This window comes from Miniopterus schreibersii (genome assembly GCF_964146895.1).
Source record: "Miniopterus schreibersii genome assembly, chromosome: 3".
Classification (NCBI taxonomy): Eukaryota; Metazoa; Chordata; class Mammalia; order Chiroptera; family Miniopteridae; genus Miniopterus; species Miniopterus schreibersii.
The window spans coordinates 17,632,930-17,653,283 of record NC_138103.1 but is presented as its reverse complement, the minus strand read 5'-3'; the positions used below and the strand labels follow the sequence as shown (position 1 = coordinate 17,653,283).

The window sequence follows — 20,354 nt, the reverse complement described above, 5'->3', positions numbered from 1 at the left end:
TCCTTCCTTGCCTCTTCTAGCTTCTAGGAACTGATGGCATTCCTTGACATGTGACCTTGTGGCCAAGTCACTCTCATCTCTGCGTCTGTGGTCAAATCACCACTTTGTGTCTCAAATTTTCTGCCTTTTTCTTATAAGGACACTTGCCGTGGGATATAGGGCCCATCCAGATAATCCAGGATGATCTCATTTCACGATTCTTAACCTAATTATATCTGCAAAGGTCCTTTTCCCAAATAAGGTCACATTCACAGGTTCTAGGGATTTGATGGGGATGTATCCTTTTGTGGGCCACCATTCAATGCACATGGGACACAGATGCATGTTGGAAGAAATCAGAGGAAACTTCTTGGAGGAGGTGAGAGAAGAGCTGGCCTTGAAGGCCAGAGGATGTGAGAGAGCCTTCTGAGTGTCCCAGCTTAACCCAGAAGAGCATAGAGTTGAAGCGGGGAAGGTCAGTGGGAGGGTAAGGTTGTGAGAAAATGCTCACAACTCACCACCTTCCAGCTGCTTTTTTCCTTTCACTCATCAACAACTCTCACTACCTATGGAGGGTCTCAACACAGACCCAGCTGTCACAGAAAATGAACTTTCCAATCCAACATAGGGCCCTGACTGAAGCTGGGGCCATATGTTTATATGGGTTAGGTGGTGGTTACAGGAACCCAAACAACAGGCTTGCGTCAAAGGCCCAGCTAGCATGACTGGAGGAAGCAGAACTGAAAGAACTAGCTACCACCCTTTTCCTGGAGTGGGGCTAAGAGGGAGGCAGGGGAGGGAGAGGAGCTGCAGCTCTCCCAACATGGTCTGAGAGCCCCAAGCAATCTACTGTTCTCTCAAGGATAGTGAGAAAAGATTTCCCTGCCCCAAATCTTGCCTGCTGCCTGCCTCCCACTTTCAGTCTATGCTACTTGGTGAGAGCCTAGTTGGTAGCAAGCTGACTCTTTCTAGGTAGTGAGATTTGGTGATAACAGCTCAGGACTGAGCCCAGCAATTGCAGGAATGAGTTGTAAGACTTTGGTCAAGTCACCCAATCTGTTTTCTCACAGGGTATCAGGTCTGCCAGGGACCCTCAACCTTCATTCTACAGAGAATATGAGACCCTGAGAGGGGATGTGCCTTGCACAAGGCCCCACAGCCTGCCAGTGGCCAAGCCTGTACCTGATCCCCTAGCACAAGACTCCCAGTCCAGTGCTCTTTCTTGCCAATCTAAACATTTCCATTCAAATGAATACCCCCGTTGTGTCTAGGCCCAAGAAGAGGGACCAGCTCCTTTTACAGATGGGCGATGGCAGGAGGTGCAATGGGGAGGAGCCTAAAAAGTCTAGCCCAGCCTCACTTATCGACAGGCTCAGCTTCAAACTTTGGGCAACACTGCCAGATGTGGTTGAACACCAGGAAAATACACTGACAGAGAGAAAGAAGACAGTTCACGTAAGTTTTGGAGTCAAATTACTTGACTCTGAAGCCACTCCTACCTACCAACCCACCGCAACCTGGGCAAGTTCATTTTTTAAACCTCTTGAAGCATCAGTTTCCTCACATATAAAATGGGGATTATAATAATTGGTAACTCCTAAGGATTGGGTAAGTTCATTCATGTAGATCCCTTAGGAAGGTGACTGGCACATAGTAAACAGTTAATGAATGGAAGCTTAAAACAGCACCCAACAAATACAGGATGAGTGTAGTATGGGTGATTGTCATTATTACTATTAATTATTACTTTATTATAATTCACCGAGTAGCTCTGAGGCTGGCTAAGGGACCCTTTCTCTTCCACTCTTGCCTGACTCACCACACTGTCATATTGTCAAGCCAAGATTCCTGTTGTCTTGCATAAGGAAGCCTCGCAGACCCCATAGGAACAAGAAAGCCCAAACAGGCAGCAGTGTAATCTGGAAGGTCCGATCACCCCCACCCCGCCCATCACCGCCTCTGAGAAGGTATCTGAGAGAAGGCACTCCAGAGCCTGAGTTCTGTATCATTGGTTCAACCAGGGCAAGAAGAAATCTACTCTCAGACACCTCCAACATGCGCCACGACACCTCCCTTCCCCAAGATGAACCCTGAACTTTGCGCATGTCCTCTCAAGTAGACAGGGATTTGCAGCTCACAATAGACTTCTGCCTCCACCCCCACCCCCCTATCTGAGCTCCCAAAGAGCCTCAGGGAGAAGGCAGGGTGGAGTATTATGCATACTAGACAGAGAAGAATACTCAACACTTACCCAAGGTCACCTGGTTGGAGAGCTTGAGTTTGAATTCTGCTGGGAGCCTGGAGGTAAGTGACTTAATTGAGTATTTGTTTTCTCACCACTAGATCAGGATAATGAAGCCTACCTTGAGGGACCATCAGAAAAAAAAAGAAAAAAAGGCCAAGAGGTGTTCTGGTTGGTGCACCAGGCACATAGGAGGTCCACAGTCAAAGGAAGCCCATTATGTTGGCAAGTCTCAGAGCTGGGACTCAGACCCGAGTTTGGGCTCCCAGTCTAGATCTCCCCACAATGGCATAGCGCCTCCCATTCATGCCGAGATCTACTTGCATCTCGGTCTAGCCCCTCTCCCCTCTAGTGTTCCCACAACCATGTTTACTGTGTCTCTAGATGCTTAGGATGTTATTCAAAGATCCCTCAACTGGGCTGTTTCTCCCACCTGCAATTCCAGAGGGGACTGAGGCAGAGATGGCCTGATCACCACACTGCAGAGGAGACAGTCCTCTTCAGCTGCCCAGCACAGGGCAGATCATAGAGGCCAGGAACCCTGGGAGGGCAGGATCCTGTCAGTCTCACTCCCCTACCCCTGGGTTCTGGCACATGGTGGGCTCCCTCCACCAACAGAAATGATGTATAACTAGAATTCACAGGTACCTTCTGAGACCTGGACACCAAATGGCCTAACGTATAAACATGGCCCCGTTTAGTCTAACTCACACATTAGCTACTTGTATTCCCATTTCTCAGATGAAGAATCAGGTTCAAAGAGTAGGGAACCAGGATCTGAACCAACTGCCTAGCTCCAAAGTCTCAGCTTCTTCTAGTCATTTTTGGCTCCCAGAGCCCCTGGGGAGGTGCCCTCACCCAGTGAGGGAGGGTGTGGGTGGGAAGATGATTTCTCCCTTTGAGGAGAAGGAGTAGTCTTTGTCTTTTCGGTAAATGGGCAGTATTTTTAGAAGGTCCTCTTTGAACCACCCTTCTTCTTGGGCCACCACCTTTCACATCCAACTTGAGAAAAAGTTCCTAATCCTTTTGCCACCAAAAGTCCCTTCTGGGGTCCATTTCCACCCCATTTCCACCCCCATTTCATGAAAGAGTGTGTGCACCAAAATGGTCTCTGAGGGGACAGCTGAAGGGGGCTCTCAGTGAGAGCTTCTGCAGTGTGGAGATCAAGGTCATCTCTGCCTTCAGCCCCCTCTCAGAGAAATAGAAATTCACTTCTCTCTCCCCTGAGGGAAATCAAGTGTGACCAGAATGTCCTCAGTCAGGCCTGAGCGCCTTGACACTCAGTTTATGCAGCTCTTCTTGTGTCAACATAACATCCTGTCTCTGCTGGCGAGATTCTTGTTTCATTTATCCCAGCAACTCTGGGGGACTGGTGTTATTACACCCATTTTACAGATGATGACAATGAAGTCAAGCTCAGTTTATCAGATGCTTTCTTCCCAGAAAGAAGACATATATCTTTGAGGGTCTGAGGAGGTATTGAGAGGGAAAAAGGGGCTCCTCTGCTGTCCTGAAGCCTTCATTACTGCTCTGCACTGCAATGCAAGGCTGAGAAGGGACACTTCCCTACTTGTTGACTATGAACTTCTCCTCCTGAGGAAGGAACAGAAAATCTCGGAACTGTGTGTCTAGAGACACGGGTTTGAATTTCAGCTCTACCTTTGATCTTGAGTACATTTCTTTATCCCTCTGAGCCTGAGTTTCACCAACTGGGTGCGGGAGCCCATGCAGCTGAGGCGTTTGGGGGCTCTAGACTTCTCACTGCCTGTCAGCCTCCCTCCTTTCTATTCCCCCAAGACCCCCCAACACCGCGCTGCTCCCCAACCTCATAACAAGCTGCTTCCGGAGGTCAGATGGTGGTAGGAAGCAGGGACCCAGAGAAACTTATCTACTACAACCAGCACCCAATCAGCAGCTTTGTGGGGTTCACAGATCAAATAAGTTCCTCTTTCCCTTTTGCACCCTGCAGTCCTCCAGGTGAACTCTAAGAAACCTCTTGCACTATTTCCTCCAAATGACTTTTTATTTATTTGTTTTTGTTAATCTTCACCCAAGGATACATTTTTTCCATTGATTTTTAGAGAGAGTGGAAGGGAAGGAGGGAAGGAAGGGGTGAAAGAGAAGTGAGAGAAGACACAACCATTGGTTGCCTCCTACACACACCCTGAGCAGGGCCGAGGGTTAAACCTGCAGAGCAAGTATGTGTCCTTGACCAGTTATCGAACGGGCGACCCCTCTGTCCATGGGCTGACACTCTAACCACTAAGCAATACCAGCCAGGGCTGTAAACACTGAGCATCTCCTACAAGAAAATCTCTGGCTCAGGTCTCCAGGGGCCCTAAAAAGGTTTAAAACACAGTCCCTGCCAAGAAGCATGTGGTAAGATCCAGATAACATTTTAGAAGAGAGATAAATATAATCATCATAGCACAGTGGTTAAGAAGGTGAGCTCTGGGTTCAAACCCCAGTTGCACACTAGCTGTGTGAGTTCACTTGGGTTGCTCAGCCTCTCTGGGTTGTGGTGCCTACTGTGCTTGGTTGGCATAGTGTCCACCTCATCTGTTTTCTGTACTTGCCTACAACGGCATATCCGGGACATGCTAGTAAGATGTAAGCTCCAAAATGGAAACAGCAAGGTGTCACTTGACACTGTACAACTGGCAACAATTAGAAAGCTGGGCAATGCTCTCGAATGGGCCAGTGGGAGTGGGCTGGTGTGACCACCCCAGAGAAGAACCTAGCACCACTTAGCATAGCTAAGGATGTGTAGATCTTACAACCCAGCAATTCAGTTCTTGGGTGTATACGTGTCAGAGAAATATTCCCATAGCTCTAGAAGGACACACGCCTGAGGGTATTCACCGCTGTGCTATGTGTGGTGATAGGGAGTTGGAGGCCACCTGGGTGTCCATTGCTGGGGGAGGGACAGGAACAAGTAGCCACTACAGTCCATGGAGGATGGTGCAGTGACTAGAAGCAGCAGACCAAATGCAAGCAGAGCAACACAGGTGGATCTTAATAACACAGTGCAGAGTTAAAACGCAAAACGCAGAATGAACTCTGATAGCCCCGTTCTAGACATGCAGAGTGACCACATGCACATACAAAAAGCACACATAGTTTACAAGAACACATCCAGAGGATGAAGAGGGTAAAGGGGGTCAAATATACGATGACGGAAGGAGACTAGACTTTGGGCGGTGAGCGCACAACACAGTATTCAGGTGATGCATTACAGAATTGTGCACTTGACACTTAAATACTGTTATTTATCAATGCCACCCAATAAATTTTTTTTTAAAAAAGAACACATACAAACAAAAGGATACACGTTGAGTGTGTTAGAATGGGTGCCAGAAAGGGAAGAGGGACGTCGAGAGTTGCCTCATGTGGACCAAAGATTATGAAGGGAGGTGTGCAGGTAACAAGGTTGCGAGGCTCCTGAAGTGTACAAGAAACAAAGCAAAAACAAATACGATGAAAGCTCCATGGGGTGGGGTATCTGTAGCTCCCCAACAGAGCCTGCACAGAGCCTGGCCCCAGTAGATACTCGAAAAGGGACACCTGTACTCTCGAGACCTTGTAGGCCCTCCCAGGATGGGGCAGTCTGGGCCCAGAAGCCTCCAGTTCTGAGGGAGGAGACGAGAGTGGTCAGGACTTGGAGAAGGATGGGGGGGGAGGGTCCATCTTCAGAGGAGGAGGCCCCAGCATTCAAGCCCCCTGTCTGCCAGCCCAGCGTGGGTGTCCCAGGAAAATGAGGCAGGGAGGCCTTGGAGAAACTGCTGGTCTCACTCAAGACTTTCACTTCCTGGAGGGACTTGAGGAAGTCACAAGAGACAGAAGGGAAAACGAGGTATGTGCTTATGGGGCTAGAAGGTGGCTGGAGGTTCTCGTCTCTTCTCTTCTAGGCAGGGAGATCAGAAGACATGTGTGTGCGTGCATGTGTGCACACATGTGTGTGGGCACGTAATAGGGGGCAGCAGGCCAGACAAGCTTCATGTCAGGAGTGGTCTGGAAATGCTGCTATTGGTTAGCTCTGGTTCTCGACTCTAACGGCAGGCTCCTCATCTGTGCCACAGAGGGCTTAGCTTGGAGTGTAGGCTCAAAAGTGAGGATTGAATCAGGCCCATAGGTCCAGGTGTTTTATTTCCCAAGGCAATTTGAGTGTGTATATGTGTATCTCGATTACCCTCACAATGTTTCCATAGAGTACCTAGTTGTTGCCAAAGTCCCCACTACTCCCTATTGCCTTCTACCTGACCCGATTTTGCACTATTATGGCCCTCAGGCATTTGGGTTTGCAACCATTGTCTCGGAGGCCCTCTAAGGTCCCTTCTATCTCTGACCTGCTGGAAAGATAGTGGCTTGGAATGGGTGGGTGATTGGGGCAGAAGGAGGCAGGATTAAATTCTGTTCTGCCCCACAATGGAATTGAGATGCACAGGAGGGCTTGGAGAGGGCTGGCCCTGTGCACCCAAACTGGCCACTTCCACAAAGGGGAGGAGCAGGAAGCATGGGCATTGTTGCATGGAGGGTGGTAGGTGTGTCTTTCCAGCTCGGATTGAAAGGAGATTAAGAGAAGCTGTCTGGGAACTGTGGGGCAGCGAGTGTCATTGGATCCCACTGGGTCCAGCCTGCTGCTCCACATCCCCCCACCCCCAGTTCCAGCACCTTCTAGTACCTTGGCATTTCCATCACAGTTCCCCAGCCCCTCTGTGCTGGGACCAGCCTGTGCAGGACAAAGGAGCCTTAGATTAGGAAACCCAAAAATGGAAGCACGATTGGCTCCAGGCCCTGTTCATAGGGCTTCTCAGCAGTTGGAGGGAGGGTGGGGAAGTGTACTGGCATGGTCATGGAGACAGTTGAATTTACAACAGACTGGTAGGGTAGGACCAACACAGGGACTCATGAGACCTGAGATCTGGGCCCTGCTCTGCATCTGGCAGGCTGTGTGACCCTAGGCGAGCCCCCTTTCCTCTCTGGTCTCTAGTGCCCTCATCTGTTAAATAGTGTCCCTATCCAGTGTCCCTCCAGAGCACTGGCTTTCAAATGAAATTGAAAGGAGCCCAAATCTCAGAACAGGTGATGATGGAGCTGTTTGATTCAAGAAGATGGGGAGCCCTGAACCTCCCCTCCCCAAAAGGGGCTGCCCAGAGTACAGTTAAAAACACACTCCAGGTGACGTTTTAGGCCTTGGCCTCCAGATACTCTCTGACTTGACAATTTCCACTTGTGTGGTGGATGCTGTGGTGTGCTGCTCAGCTGCTGGAGGGAAAGTGACTCAAGCTCACAGCTCATGCTCTCTAAGAATAGCCCGAAGTCACACCCTTCCCTAGGAGTAACCCATAGGTAATGATTGGTGGCACTGGAGTGCAAAGGTCTGGTCTCCGTACCTCAATTTGAGATACCCCTTTAGTGCATCCCAGCGTCAGCACTCCCCATGGGATTGGCTGAGACTCCTGTTGTGACTGTATCACACTCCAACTCCTCCCTCTGCCCACTCCTGCTTCCTGCCTTTCCCCTTGGGTGTCCCCCACCAACCCTGACCTCTGTCCAATAAACCTCCCATGCACAAATCTCCATCTCCTAGTTTCCTCCCAGGGAGTCCCACCTGAGACGACTAGGCTCTGATTTTTCCCGAGTGGGGTCTGGAAATCACAAAGAACTGCACAAAAGGCCTCACAGAGACCACCTCTGAGAGCTCAGATAAACCACCTGTCTCCCTGGAACCCCTTTGAAGGAATCCACCTCATCACAACTTGGGAAACCTTAGAACCCAAATGAGACCACTGTGGTTTGTGCATGTGTCTGTAAATGGTACAGTTATTTGGGGGGAGGGGGGGAAGCGAGGAGCCTGGTGGTCCTGGGATGAAAAGGGAGGAGACAAGCTTTGCAGCCAGGGGCAGAGGGCTGCTTTCAGTGCTAGTCCCCCTTCCATGCAACCCCCTTCCGAGCTCTCCTGGTTCTCCCACACTCCAGTGGCCTTCCTTCTGCATGTCCCAACATTTCTAGCTATAGTCAGTGACCTGGAAAAGGCGCAGCAAGTTTTTTCAGGTAGAGAGCCTGAGCCAGATGCTGGGGATGGGGGCGGAATGAAGATGCTGTGCCTGCATTAGCAAGCCAGGCCCCCAACTCCAGTCCTGACCCTTCACTCAACCTAATGTGGCACCTAAGCCAGCGCTAGGCCCTCTTCTGGGAGCTGGGGACTCTGAGATGAATCACAGGCGGGCCCTGCCTGCCCAGATCTGGCCACAGAGGCCAGCAGTTGGCAGGCTCGGCTATGAATGAAAACTGTCTGAAAGGATGCTAACCACATAGCAGCCTGGGCCTCGGCCCCACTAAGTTCTGATTCAATAGGTCTGGGGCAGGGCCCAGGAATCTGAATTTTTAACTGAGCATCCCCTTTGTGTCTCCCTCTTGACACACACATACTAGGGAGCCTGAGGACTAAGAGAGGTTTTATTCCCAAGGAAGCCTGAGTTTCCATTCTCCAAGAGGACACGGACTCTCACCCTGCATGGCCTTTCCTGAACACCAGGAAGGCTACAATTCTCCTTCCCGCGAGGCAACCTTCCGGACCCTCCATTTCTGCCACCGTTGGACACTTCCTCAATTCTTATATTTTCCTTTCAAAAGTCCCTCAACTGCTATGCCCTGGATCTAGCAGCCCCCAGTCCCACAGTCTAGATTGTTACAATCGCTGCAAGGTCTTCCCACTAATCCAGAGTCCCCCAAACTTCAGCCAATCACCTGTCTCCTTTACAGTTTTTTGTCATATCTTCCTACCACCTATTCTATAGTCTACCTTAGTATTTTCCTTAAATTAATTTTTAAAGAAACATATATTCATTTTTAAAGAAAACTTTCTAGAATTCGACACAAGGACTCAGACATATACATGAATGTTCATAAAAGCGCTATTCACAATAGAAAAAAGGTGGAAACAATTCAAATATCCATCGACAGGTAAATGGATAAGCAAAATGTGGCCTATCCATACATTGGGATATTTCTCAGCCATAACAAGGAATGAAGTTCTGACCCATGCTACAACATGGGTGAACCTTGAAGATGTTATGCTGAGTGAAAGAAGCCAGTCACAAAAGGACAAATACACGATTCCACTTATATGAGGCACCTAGAGTAGTCAAATTCTTAGAAACAGAAAGTTGAATGGTGGTTGCCAGGGACTGGGTGGGGAGGCAGAGGGGAGAAAAAGGAGTTTTTGTTTAATGGAGACAGACTTCAAGTTGGGGAAGGTGAAAAAGTTCTGGAGATAGATGGTAGTGATGGTTGTAACAACTTTGTGAATGTACTCAATGCCGCTAAATTGCACATTTAAAATGGTTACATTGGTCAAGTTTGTCATTACTTTAGAAAAAGAAAACTCTCTATGACTATTTCACATGGAAAAAACTCACCAGGGGCACTAGCCAATGAAAACAAAACAATGTTATCAAAACAATGTTAGCTGTCCAACCAGTTTGTTAGAAAGAAACCTTAGCCGGCACAATGCAGTATTTAGAGGGCAGTTAAAGACCACTACACACAAAAACAGAGACAAAGGGTGACAAAGAATCAGAAAAGGACCAGTTTCCCCCCTAGGAGAACCAGTGTCAATTAATGCCTCTTTGAGAACTGTCCTTTGACACTCACCACTTATGTGTCGAAGTCTTTGGAAAACCTCCCTCTGCTCCTGAGACCTCAGGTCAAATCCTAACTCTGCCAGCTACTGGGCTATTTGACGAAACCTCCCAGGGAAGTCCCCAGAGTTCTTGTAACATGGAGAGCGTACAGGGTTTGGGCCACATCTATGCCTCTCAATGTGTGTATGACCACTGGGCCCCTTACATGAGAATCACCTGGGATAAATGGTTTAACCTGCCATGTGGAACCCCACCCCAGCCTAGCCAATGGGGTTAGGGGCAGGGCCTTGGAACCTGCATGCTAGACAGCCTCCCCAGGGGTCCCCGTGTGTGGGAAGCCTGGGACTCCCTCGCTCAGTTATCTCTGAGGACCCTTCCACTCCACATCCTGGCACCTTGGAGACCAGGTCCAGCCTTGGGGCTTGGAAGATGATGATTTGCTGGGGTCTCCTCCCCTCCTCCTTCAGCTCCACCCGCCCCTAGAACAAGAGGCACCAATTTTCTTAACCTTCTGATTGCCCAGAGGTATTTCTTTTGTTGGGGGAGGGGGTGGTACACAGATGGGAGACTTCCTGCCAAAGTAAGGAACTCCTGGCTGCGATTGGGCACTGGGCGCTGTGGCCTCTGGGCTCCTGTCCCCTTCCCTGCATCAAGTGGAGAGAGAGGCTGTGGGGCTCATTGAGAACTTCAGTATTAAGGGTCCTAGACAGAGCTAGACATGGTGACTCCCATTCCAGCATTCTGGGGCCCTAGAGAGCCCCATGCCCCCTTTCCGGGGGTCTCTTACTTTCTCTCTTTAGATGGAGTGGCTCAGGACCCCAAAGTTAGGTGTAGATACCAACCATCAAAGGTATTCGGAAAAGACCCTGCCTCCCAATATGGTCAAAGAGGGGTGGGAATTTCTCCAGCCTGCCAGCTAAAGTCCCGACTCCTGTAGCCCTCCCTGAACAGGGGGTCCTACCAGGAAGGCTGCGTACCCCACCAGAGGGCCACATACCCAGGCTCCAGAGTCCAAGCAGGAATATGGTCCAACAGGGAAACTGAGGCTCAGAGAAAGGCAGCCCTGGCCCAATGTCCTTGGCAGAGGAAGAGCTTGCCTCCCTGCACACTCTCCTGCGCGTCTCTACGGACTCTAGGATGCGCATTGTCAGCCCGCCCAGGCTTGGCCCTGCCACCTGTCTGCGCTCTGCACTCTCCCTTTGAGTCTCAGGTCCCCTGCTGACACTCCCCGCTCCCACCCCACTTTCTTTTCTGCTGCCCCTCCTTGGCCCCCGGCGTGCTGGGCACTGCAGCCCAGAGCTTTCCCGGTCCTTCAACGGATGCTGGAAACCAGTTTCCCAGCTCTACATTCTGCACGTTTCTTTCCCTACTCCCAGCCTTGTTGTATGACCTTGGGCAAGTCGCTGCCCTGCTCTGAGTCTCACTTCCCAGCCCAACTTTAGGGGCTGCAGAGGGGACCTTGGTCACCTACCGCTGTTCCCGGGACTCCCGGCGGGTGTTTGGCGGCTTCTCTCTCCAGGCAGCTCCCGGGCTATTGCGCGCCAGGAATGAACGGTCACCCAGCCACCCCGCCTCCCCACTGCTGTAGCCCTTTTTCTCTTTCACTTTCTTTGTGTGGTGGAGCTTTGGCCAAACTGGGGAGTAAACAGGCATCCAAGCCTCTCTAGCTGCGTCTACCACGTGGTTTCTCAGAAGCACCTTGGTGGCACCCCTACACTCCTTGGTGCTTCCAGGGCATCCATTTCTTTGAAATGGCCAGTCCCCTGCTGCAGGGGAAACAGCCTGCCCACGGGTATGTGATCTGCAAGCCCTGGCTTGCAGGGAGCTCATCGCCCCCCCCCCCCCCTTGGGTGGCCCTTGATTTCTCTCTAACTCAGCATCACAGGTGAAGGTGGCAGACCATCCCTGCAGGGCATGTGAACCCAGAGGCTGCTCCCTGAGCTACTTCCTTCTGGGAAGTTGGATGTGCTTGGGGGAACAGGAATTTCCTCAGGGACCTGCACTGGCTGGAGGCTCAGCCCAGCAATCTGGAGTTTCCAACAGCACGCCCCCTGCGGCATTACTCCTGCCTTCTTCCTCCAGAGTCCCGGGCCCCTGCCCCACCCACCATGAGAATTTGGGAGGTCACTTCCCTTCCCAGGCTTGGATTTTCTCATCTGGAATTGAGGGGGTAGGTCAAAGTGACCTCTCTCCCTCCCTCAAAAACTCCCCCCACAGCCCTGGCTGGCCGCTCAGTTGGTTAGAGGGTCGACCTGATATGCCAAGGTTGCGGGTTCGATCCCTGGTCAGGGCACATAGAAAAGTCAACCAATGAATGAGCAAATATGTGGAACAACATCTCTCTCTCACGCACACAAATCAATACATAAAAATTAAAAAACAACAACAGCAAACTCCCCAACAAGCCAACAAGCTCTGGCTGCATCCAACAGAACTGGCAAACTTGTCAGAATCTGCGGTTCAGAGAGAGCCACACATTTCAGTGATGTCTGAGAAAAGGAGTCCCACCCCTCCCCACCACACAATGGCAACACCAATAATATTGGGCTCCTATGATGACAGTGAGTTCCTACAATGTGCCAGACACTGTGCTAGACCCTTTAATCCCTCACCATTATCCTGTCATAAGACACTCCCCCTTCTCCCATTTTACAGCCCAGGGAAAACAGCCTCAGGTTGGCAACAAGTTCAGTGTCCCACTGCACCCAGCCCACAGTGCAGCTGGGATTCAAACCTGAGGCTCTGACTTCAGAGCTGGTGCCAGTCATCTGTTCTATGCTATCTCTCGCTATCTGTCCCCTGTCCCCCACTTCTCCCCCAAAACACCATTGGGAACTGGGGTAGTGTCTGTCCAGGTGACTGGGGCTAATGCCAGCTGGCTGAGGCTCAACAACTATACCAAGGGGCTGACTCTGGCTTTGGTTTCTCTGCTTCCTCGAGGATGGGGTGGGGTCTGACAGGGGTCCTGTCCTTCAAGGGCACCCCTCAGTCTTTACCTGGCAGATAGAAGGTCTTATAGTTGGCCGAGCCAGGCCATCAATGCTGAGAGCTAAGGACACACCTTCTGAAAGTGGACCCTCTAGAACCCTTCAAGGGCTGATAAAACTCTCACATTCCAGGCATCTGGACTGACCTGAATGTCCCTCAAGTGGAAGGGAATGGCCAACCATCTCACTTCTAACAGCCACAGCAGGACAGGGACACCCCCTCTTAGCCACCCCCCAGTTCAGAGTCAGTTTATTTGGGATGGCAAGACCCGTTGAGACCTCACCCTAAATTAATACACATTCTCAGCCCCAACTTCCTCCACCCGCTTTTTTTTTACCTTGGGGCTCTGGCAGGTAGGACCCCGCAGGGCGTGGAGCCAGGCAACGCATGGTGTGGGAAATGCAGTGAGTCCAACGGTCCCTCGTGGCACCCTCAGCCTGCCGGGTGATGCTTCTGGGTGCTCAGCTCAGGAGCAGGCAGCCTCATCTCTAGCCCGTTTCCCTGCACTGGTCAGGTTAGGAGAAGCCCGCCAAGACTAAGCCATGATCATGCAAAGGCAGAAAGTAAGGGACCGGGAGAAAACTCTCCCCCCACAAGGTGACTCCAAGCTCTCAGATCTCTCTGGTCTAGACACAACCTAATTTGTCCACACTCCCTTACACCCTCCCCAAACCTCTGATGTTGATTTCAGTTCCTTCTTGTGGACAAAATGGGGTGACTGAAGAAGGTTATAAAGTTTTCTGTTGGGGGGACCTTCAACACACTAACACTCCGAAATGATGGAGACCACAGTGGTGCCATCCTCTGCAGGATGGGGCCAGGATTAGTGCCCCCCAAATGTCTCAGACAGGCTGAGAGTTCCTGCTGGGTTCCAGAAGGCTTCCTAGACTCCGTTCCCCTCCACCACCACCCCACACCAAATTGCCCTGAATTTACCTGTGCATCATGAGTGGTTAACCCGTCGTTTTTATTCTAAGACATTGGACTGAAACATAAATTATACATAAAAGGCTGCTATCCAAAATATGGGATATACACCTGACGGTTTGGAGCGACACGCAGGTGTGGTGCCAAATAACGCTGACTCACACAGGGAGAAAGTTAGTGCCCTTTCAAGTGACTGTTCATGCTCCTGATGGCATCAAGGAGAAAGTCTCAGTTTGGGGTTATGTCTTCAACACCTCTTCTAATGTATGATGCCCCCATTTCACCGAGAGCAGTCCCCGGCCTCTAGCCTTTGGTAGACAAAAATATTTGGCTAGAATCGAATGGCATTACCCTGCTTTCCTATTTCATAGTTACTTTCTATGTGTGGCATTCTTTTTCATTGAAGATGGACACAAACTTTCCTTAGGAAATAAAGTTGAATAAAAAATGTGAGTGGTTTGAAAGAAACTGTCAAGTAAATAATAGTATAGGTGGTAGGTAGACATCATGAGGGTGGTACTGAAATGAAAGAAGTTTGGGAAACAATCACTTAAATATCTCATGTATTTTTACTGAAAGAGCACTGGGTCGGGAGGGTGATGATCTGTCACTAGCAGGTATATGACCCCGTTTAAGAGGCAGTTGGACAGACATGAGCAGAGCAAGGATGATGGGCCAGGTACAGAAGGTGACCAGGGCAGAAAGCCCTAGATGCCTAGCAACAGACAACCGGGAAAACAAGAACCTCACCCCCAGGGTAACCTTCCTCCCCTAGCATAAGATTTAGACCCCTGAGTGGTTCCTCCCTAATGATAACATCTAGGCCTCAGTTGTGTTTCAGCTCCAGGCCCAGAAAAGCAGCAAAACCAGACAAATGGTGCTGTGGCTGCCTTAGGATGGGCTGCATTGACTAATGACCCCCTGCCCTGGTGTCGGCCAATCAGTGGGGACCAGGACCCTGAAAGAACACACCTGGAGAGCTGATGAATATTCTATTGAGACCCTCCTGTGAGACCTCCCCTAAGATTCCCACCTACAAGAGAGAGATAAATACCCTCAGGATGAAGGACCCAGCACTGCACTCTCTCCCTCTAAGGAGCACACCCCGTGTGCCATTCCCTTCCCCCTCTCCTTCCCCCACAGGCACACATCTCCTAACCTCTAAGGGACCCCAGGAGACTTGTGACCAGGGGAGCAATGGGCAGCAGCAGCTCACCCCAGGTTAACTCCCTGAACCTGTCTCCGAGGCCCCCTTTTCTCTGACTTCCCAGTGAGCCAAAGCAGCCCGGCCTGGGCCCTCCTGCTGCTTCTTCTAGGCCCTTCCTTGTTTCACTGTCCTGAGTGTCTTTTTACTGCGGCCAATAAATTTTTGCTTGCTTTGCTGCACTTTATCTCTTGACCAAAGTCTTTCCTTCAAGAAGGAAACTGAGGTCTCGTTCACTGTCCTGAGTGTCTTTTTACTGCGGCCAATAAATTTTTGCTTGCTTTGCTGCACTTTATCTCTTGACCAAAGTCTTTCCTTCAAGAAGGAAACCGAGGTCTCGTTTTCTGGCCGGTGAACCCCTCACTTGTATGGCTTCTGTTTCCCCAAGTATGAAATGAGGAAAACGATGTCTATCTTTCTATGGTGGTCATTTTGAAACAGCCGCTGCTTGCAGAAGTCCCAGGGGGGGAAGTAGGCAGACAAATAAGAAATGCTAAGAGTCAATTTGAAACAGAGTCCTGCTTTATAGGCTCGCAAAACCGAAGGGACAAATATTAGAAATCCCCAAAGGTCTCACTGTCCCATGACCTGGTGCTGAGAGAGGTATCCCTGGCCATTAACTGTCTTGAGGCCACTTATGGGAGTCACTTCCTGTCCTCAGAGGCAGCCAGCTCCAATGGCCATGGCCAAAGCTGTTCTGAATCAGCTTCATGGCAGGGCAGAACTTGCAGTGAGAGTCAGCCAGGCCTGGGAGTGCACCTACCTGGATGCCATCATCTCTCACTTGGGTAACAGCAGCAGCCTGCCACAGGGACTCCCTACATCTTCCCTGGTCCTTCCAGACTCACACCCCCAAACACCAGAATCTGGTCATGCCTGAGTCAACCCACAAGGTCTCTGAACTGGGCAGTGACATGTGCTAGCCCGTGTGTTTGGCTGATGGCAGAGGCTGTAGATCAGTACAGGAGGGCCTGGGTTAGAGAGACCAGGCAGGAGGCAAGTGCTGCCCAGCCAGGAGCTGATGGGGATCTGAATTCCAAAAGAGGCCATGGAGGTAGAGAGATGAAGAGAGTGGACAGGCTGGCACAGAGTTAGAAGACAAGCCTCCTGGGCTGAATGGATAGGGCAAGGTTTGGAGTGGACATGTTAAGCCAAGCCCCAGCTTTCTCCCTATTAAAGCATCCCACATTCCTGCTGATGTTCCTCTTCAAAACTCCCTGAGAGGTGATGGCCATTCTCTCAAGCCCAGGGCTCCATTCCTTCCTGAGGGGCCCTCTCAGTGCTACTAATGCCAGCCTTGCCCTGGGCATCTGAATGTCTGTCTCCCCGTCTTAAGTCAGGATCTAGCATGACAAAGAGACCTCTTCTTCCCCCACAGGCATGCATCTCCTAAACTCTAAGGGACCCCCATAAGACTTGCAACCAGGGGAGCAATGGGCAGCAGCAGCTTGTCCTGGGTTAACCCCCTGAACCCATCTCCAAGGCGCCCTTTTCTCTGACTCCCCAGTGAGCCAAAGCAGCCCCACCTGGGCTCTCCTGTTGCTCCTTCTAGGCCCTTCCTTGTTTCACTATCCTGATTGTGTTTTTGCTGCGGCCAACAAATTCTTGCTTGCTTTGCTGCATTTTGTCTCTTGACAGAAGTCTTTTCTTCAAGAAGATAAGAACCAAGGTCTCGTCATCTTGCCAGTAACAGTGCCAAATAAATGTTTAAGGAGAAGGGAAGGAAGGAGGTGAGAAAGGAAGGAAAATATATCGGTAAATAGAGAGGTAAGTGAATGGAGACAATAAAACTGTATGTGTCCAAGTTAGGAAGGTAGGGGTGTGTGTGAGAACATAAGCCTATTAGTAGGTAATATACAAATGGATTAGTTGGTAGAAAGGCAGGTAAGATGATACATAAATATATAGGCAACTGGATAAGCAGAAAGACTGATGAATTGATACATAGATATAAGTAGATGGTAGGTGGGTAGGTAAACCAAGTAAGTTTGAGGGCAGGCAAGGAAGTATCTGGAAGGGACCAATAGGCAGTAAGTAAACACATAGGTGTGCTGCTCAAGGTAACAGCAATAGAGAACAGAAACCGCCTGTGGTTGGGTCAGGCCCCAGGCTTGGAGCCAAGCCTAGTATGAAACAGGCAACTGGTCAGCCCGGGAAAACCCATGGGGAAGTGCCAACTTCCTGGTGCAGGTGACTCTCCTCCTGTGATTCCTGGGGGTGAAGGTGAGGTGGGTCTGACTGGCTGAGAAGCCGCCCAAGGTGAAAGGACAACAGTCATGTGCCAATACGTCTTCCAGGAGGCAAAGGGGCCTCCCCGATAGGAGCAGGGCTGGGTTTGGGAAAAGGAGGGAGGTGTGTGGGAGGGCACAGCTCCTCTCCTGTCTGTGGCCTCAGTTCTGCTGGCTCTCCTCCTCAGTGATAAATGGGGAAGGAAGCTGCAGGAAGAGCTTGGCAGTCTGGGGTGTGTTCCCTCCCTTCCCAATAAATCAGGCAGCATCCTGAGGGGGCTTTGTTCTATGGTTCCTAGAACAGAGTTCTCATGGGCAAAAATAACACATCATGTAAACAGAGAGTGACAGAACAACAGAGGAAAGCCAGAGAAAACAATAATATATAAATCAATGGGGGGGGGGGGGTATCCTATGGCCTCGGGGAAAGCCTGCCCCAGATGCACTCCTGCCCCTCTCTCTGTTCACAAGCCCCAGGCCAGCTATGTCTGCCCTTACCCACAGTCATCCTTCTGTTTGCCTCCAGTCTGTGCTAGCCCCAAACACCACCCTCAAGGCTGGTGAGTTAGAACCAACTTTCTTCTTGCCAGAAATGCATGTGCCTTACATCAGATGAGGTCACCGAACCCTCAGAACACCACTCTGGGTACTATTATTACCTCCATTTTTTTTCTCTAATTTTTTTTTTTTTTTAAAATATGTCTTTATTGATTTCAAAGAGAGGAAGGGAGAGGGAGAGAGAGAGAGAAAGAAACATCAATGATGAGAGAGTCATTGATCAGCTGCTTCCTACACGCCCCCGACTGGGGATCAAGTCCACAACCCAGACATGTGCCCTGACCAGGAATCGAACCACAATCTCCAGGATCTTAGGTCGATGCTCAACCGCTGAGCCACGCCAGCCGGGCTACCTCTATTTTTCAGATGGGGAAACTGCGGCCCAGTGGGGTGCAAGGAAGTGCTCACAGTACTACTTTTTGGAATCAGCAAGTCACAACTGGAATTCAGGCCCTCTGAGGGCACAGCCCAATTAACCAACATGCCAGTTGGAGGGCGGGGGCCACATTGACTCATCACTCAGATGTCCACAGCACTCAAGCACTCAGCACCGAGTTGCGTTTCGCATGAGATGAGTGTCTAGATATTACGTGGGGCTCCCAATGAGGCTGCAGACACGATTGTTTTCTCAATTCCTCAAACTGCTGGCTTATTTCTTTCTTGTCCAGTTCTCCTCGCCGTTAAGTACGCTTAGAGTTATTTGTCTAAAGCCAAGCACTGCCTTGGAAAGTTTACCAGCTGCCATTTCATTTAACCCTCACTATAGGCCTGGGAGGTTGATATCATCACTCCTGTTTTAGAGATGAAGAAGCTGAGGGTCAGAGTGGTTAAGTTACACGGCCAAGGTCACACAGTTTGTAAGTGCAGGGCATGGCCTCAGACAGTACAGCTCCCAGAATAGCCCAGCTTCCTGCCTGGTTCTTAGACTCAGCTGTCCTAAGTCTCTCTTTTCTGGCCTTGGATTGCCCTTCCAGGGGTTGTCACCCACTGTCGACCAAAGAATGCCTGAGCATTTGCTCTGATTCCCCAGTGAAGCTGCTGAGTTCTGTCTGGGCAAAGGCCTAGACTCTTATCACCCCCCCCCCCCACCGACCCCCGGCCCCAGGCTTGCCTGGGGCTGGATGCACACGTGCTGCTTGGTGTAGCACTGAGTCAGACTGCCAAGGCCACATGCCCTGAAGTGGGCTCTCTGCACAACTGCAGCTGAAGTGCTACAGTATCGGAAGGTGCCTTCTGAATCATTAGGCTAGTTACAGTTTGAAGCTGGTTAATCTGTTTTTGGTACTTTTACGGTATTCCTTTGGGTTGTTTAAAAGAGGCAGCCAAGCAGAAAGTGCAGCATCGGATCTGGACTTGAGAGACCCAGTAGCATCCCATCCCCAGGCCATGACCTGAGGCAAATTACTTTACTTCTCTGTGCCACAGTTTACTCATCTGTAAAGTGAGAATGATGGAAATACATGAACTATCCACCTACCCACCCACCCATCTACCCACCCACTCCCATCCACCCACCCACCACTCATCAACCCGTTAATCTACACATCACCCATCTACCCACCCATCCATCCATCCATCTCTCCACCCACCCATCGCCCATCATCCTATCCACCCACCCACTCATCCATCCACCCATCCATCCATCCAACATTCAAAAAATACATATTGCACACCTATCCTATGCCCAGCATCATGCTAGGCAGTTGGGATACATCTTTGATCAAAACGTAGATCCCTGACCATGTGAAACTTCTTTTCCAATGGGAGAACCAGACAATAAACACCAAGCATACAAAAGTAAAATATATAGAAGGTAAAAATATCAATCTAGGGAGGGGGCTCAGAGTGTGGAGGGGCAGCAGTTGCAATTCTAAATGGGACAGTCAGGGTAGATCTGGTTGAGAAGGTAACATCTGAGCAAAGAGCTGAAGAATGTGAGGTGGTGGCCAAGAGGATGTCTGCAGAAGAGTGTTCTAGGTGGAAGGAACTGCAGGTGTAGGTCCTGAGTGTGTCAGGCCTGCCCCAGGAAGAGCCAGGGGCCAGCATGGAGTAGGAGGAAGCAGAAGTAGGTACAAGAGCGGAGTGGAGATGAGAGCCAGATCGTGAAGGGCCTTGTGGGCTATTGTCAGGATTTAGCTTCTCCTCTGAGTGACTTGGGGGCCAGTGCAGGGTTTAGGGCAGTGTAGGGTGAAGATCATTACAGGGTTGTGGATAGAGTTACAAAACTTCACATGATGATTTCCTTTTGTGACCCTCGTTGAAACTGAAGTCAGTGCCCTCTATTTATAAACCACACAATTCTTTTTCCAGTTCTTCGCCCCCCTCCCCCCCCCCCAAAGGCTGCTCCCTCTCTGCTTGCACCACAGCCACACACCTGCCTAGGCCTGGATCAAGCCTTCAGCCTGAAGAACAGCTGGCCTGAAGGATGGGAAGAGCAGGAAAGAAAGAGACTTGTCCTTTGTTCCCCAGCTTCCTGAAGACCATGGGACCCTGAACCAAGTTCCCTTTTTAGTCACATGGGATCAGAAGTAAATATATTACATCCCCTGGGAGGAAACACAGTTAAATAACAGAAACCAGAG

General features: G+C 50.3%; 1 protein-coding gene across 2 annotated transcripts in view; it reads right to left on the bottom strand.

Annotated features, from left to right (window-relative positions):
• The window catches only part of CIITA (class II major histocompatibility complex transactivator), a gene marked incomplete at its 5' end in the record, with an annotated part of 38,042 nt that extends 24,798 nt beyond the window's left edge, over positions 1–13,244 (bottom strand). The window contains one exon of one of the 2 annotated variants that reach the window (XM_081133829.1): positions 13,193–13,244. In XM_081133829.1, the coding sequence (XP_080989955.1) occupies positions 13,193–13,244 (52 nt within the window). Of the gene's footprint in view, positions 1–11,338; positions 11,484–13,192 lie in introns of those variants that run through there. The other variant, XM_081133830.1, reaches the window with a different exon arrangement.
• Positions 13,245–20,354: the final 7,110 nt, after the last annotated feature.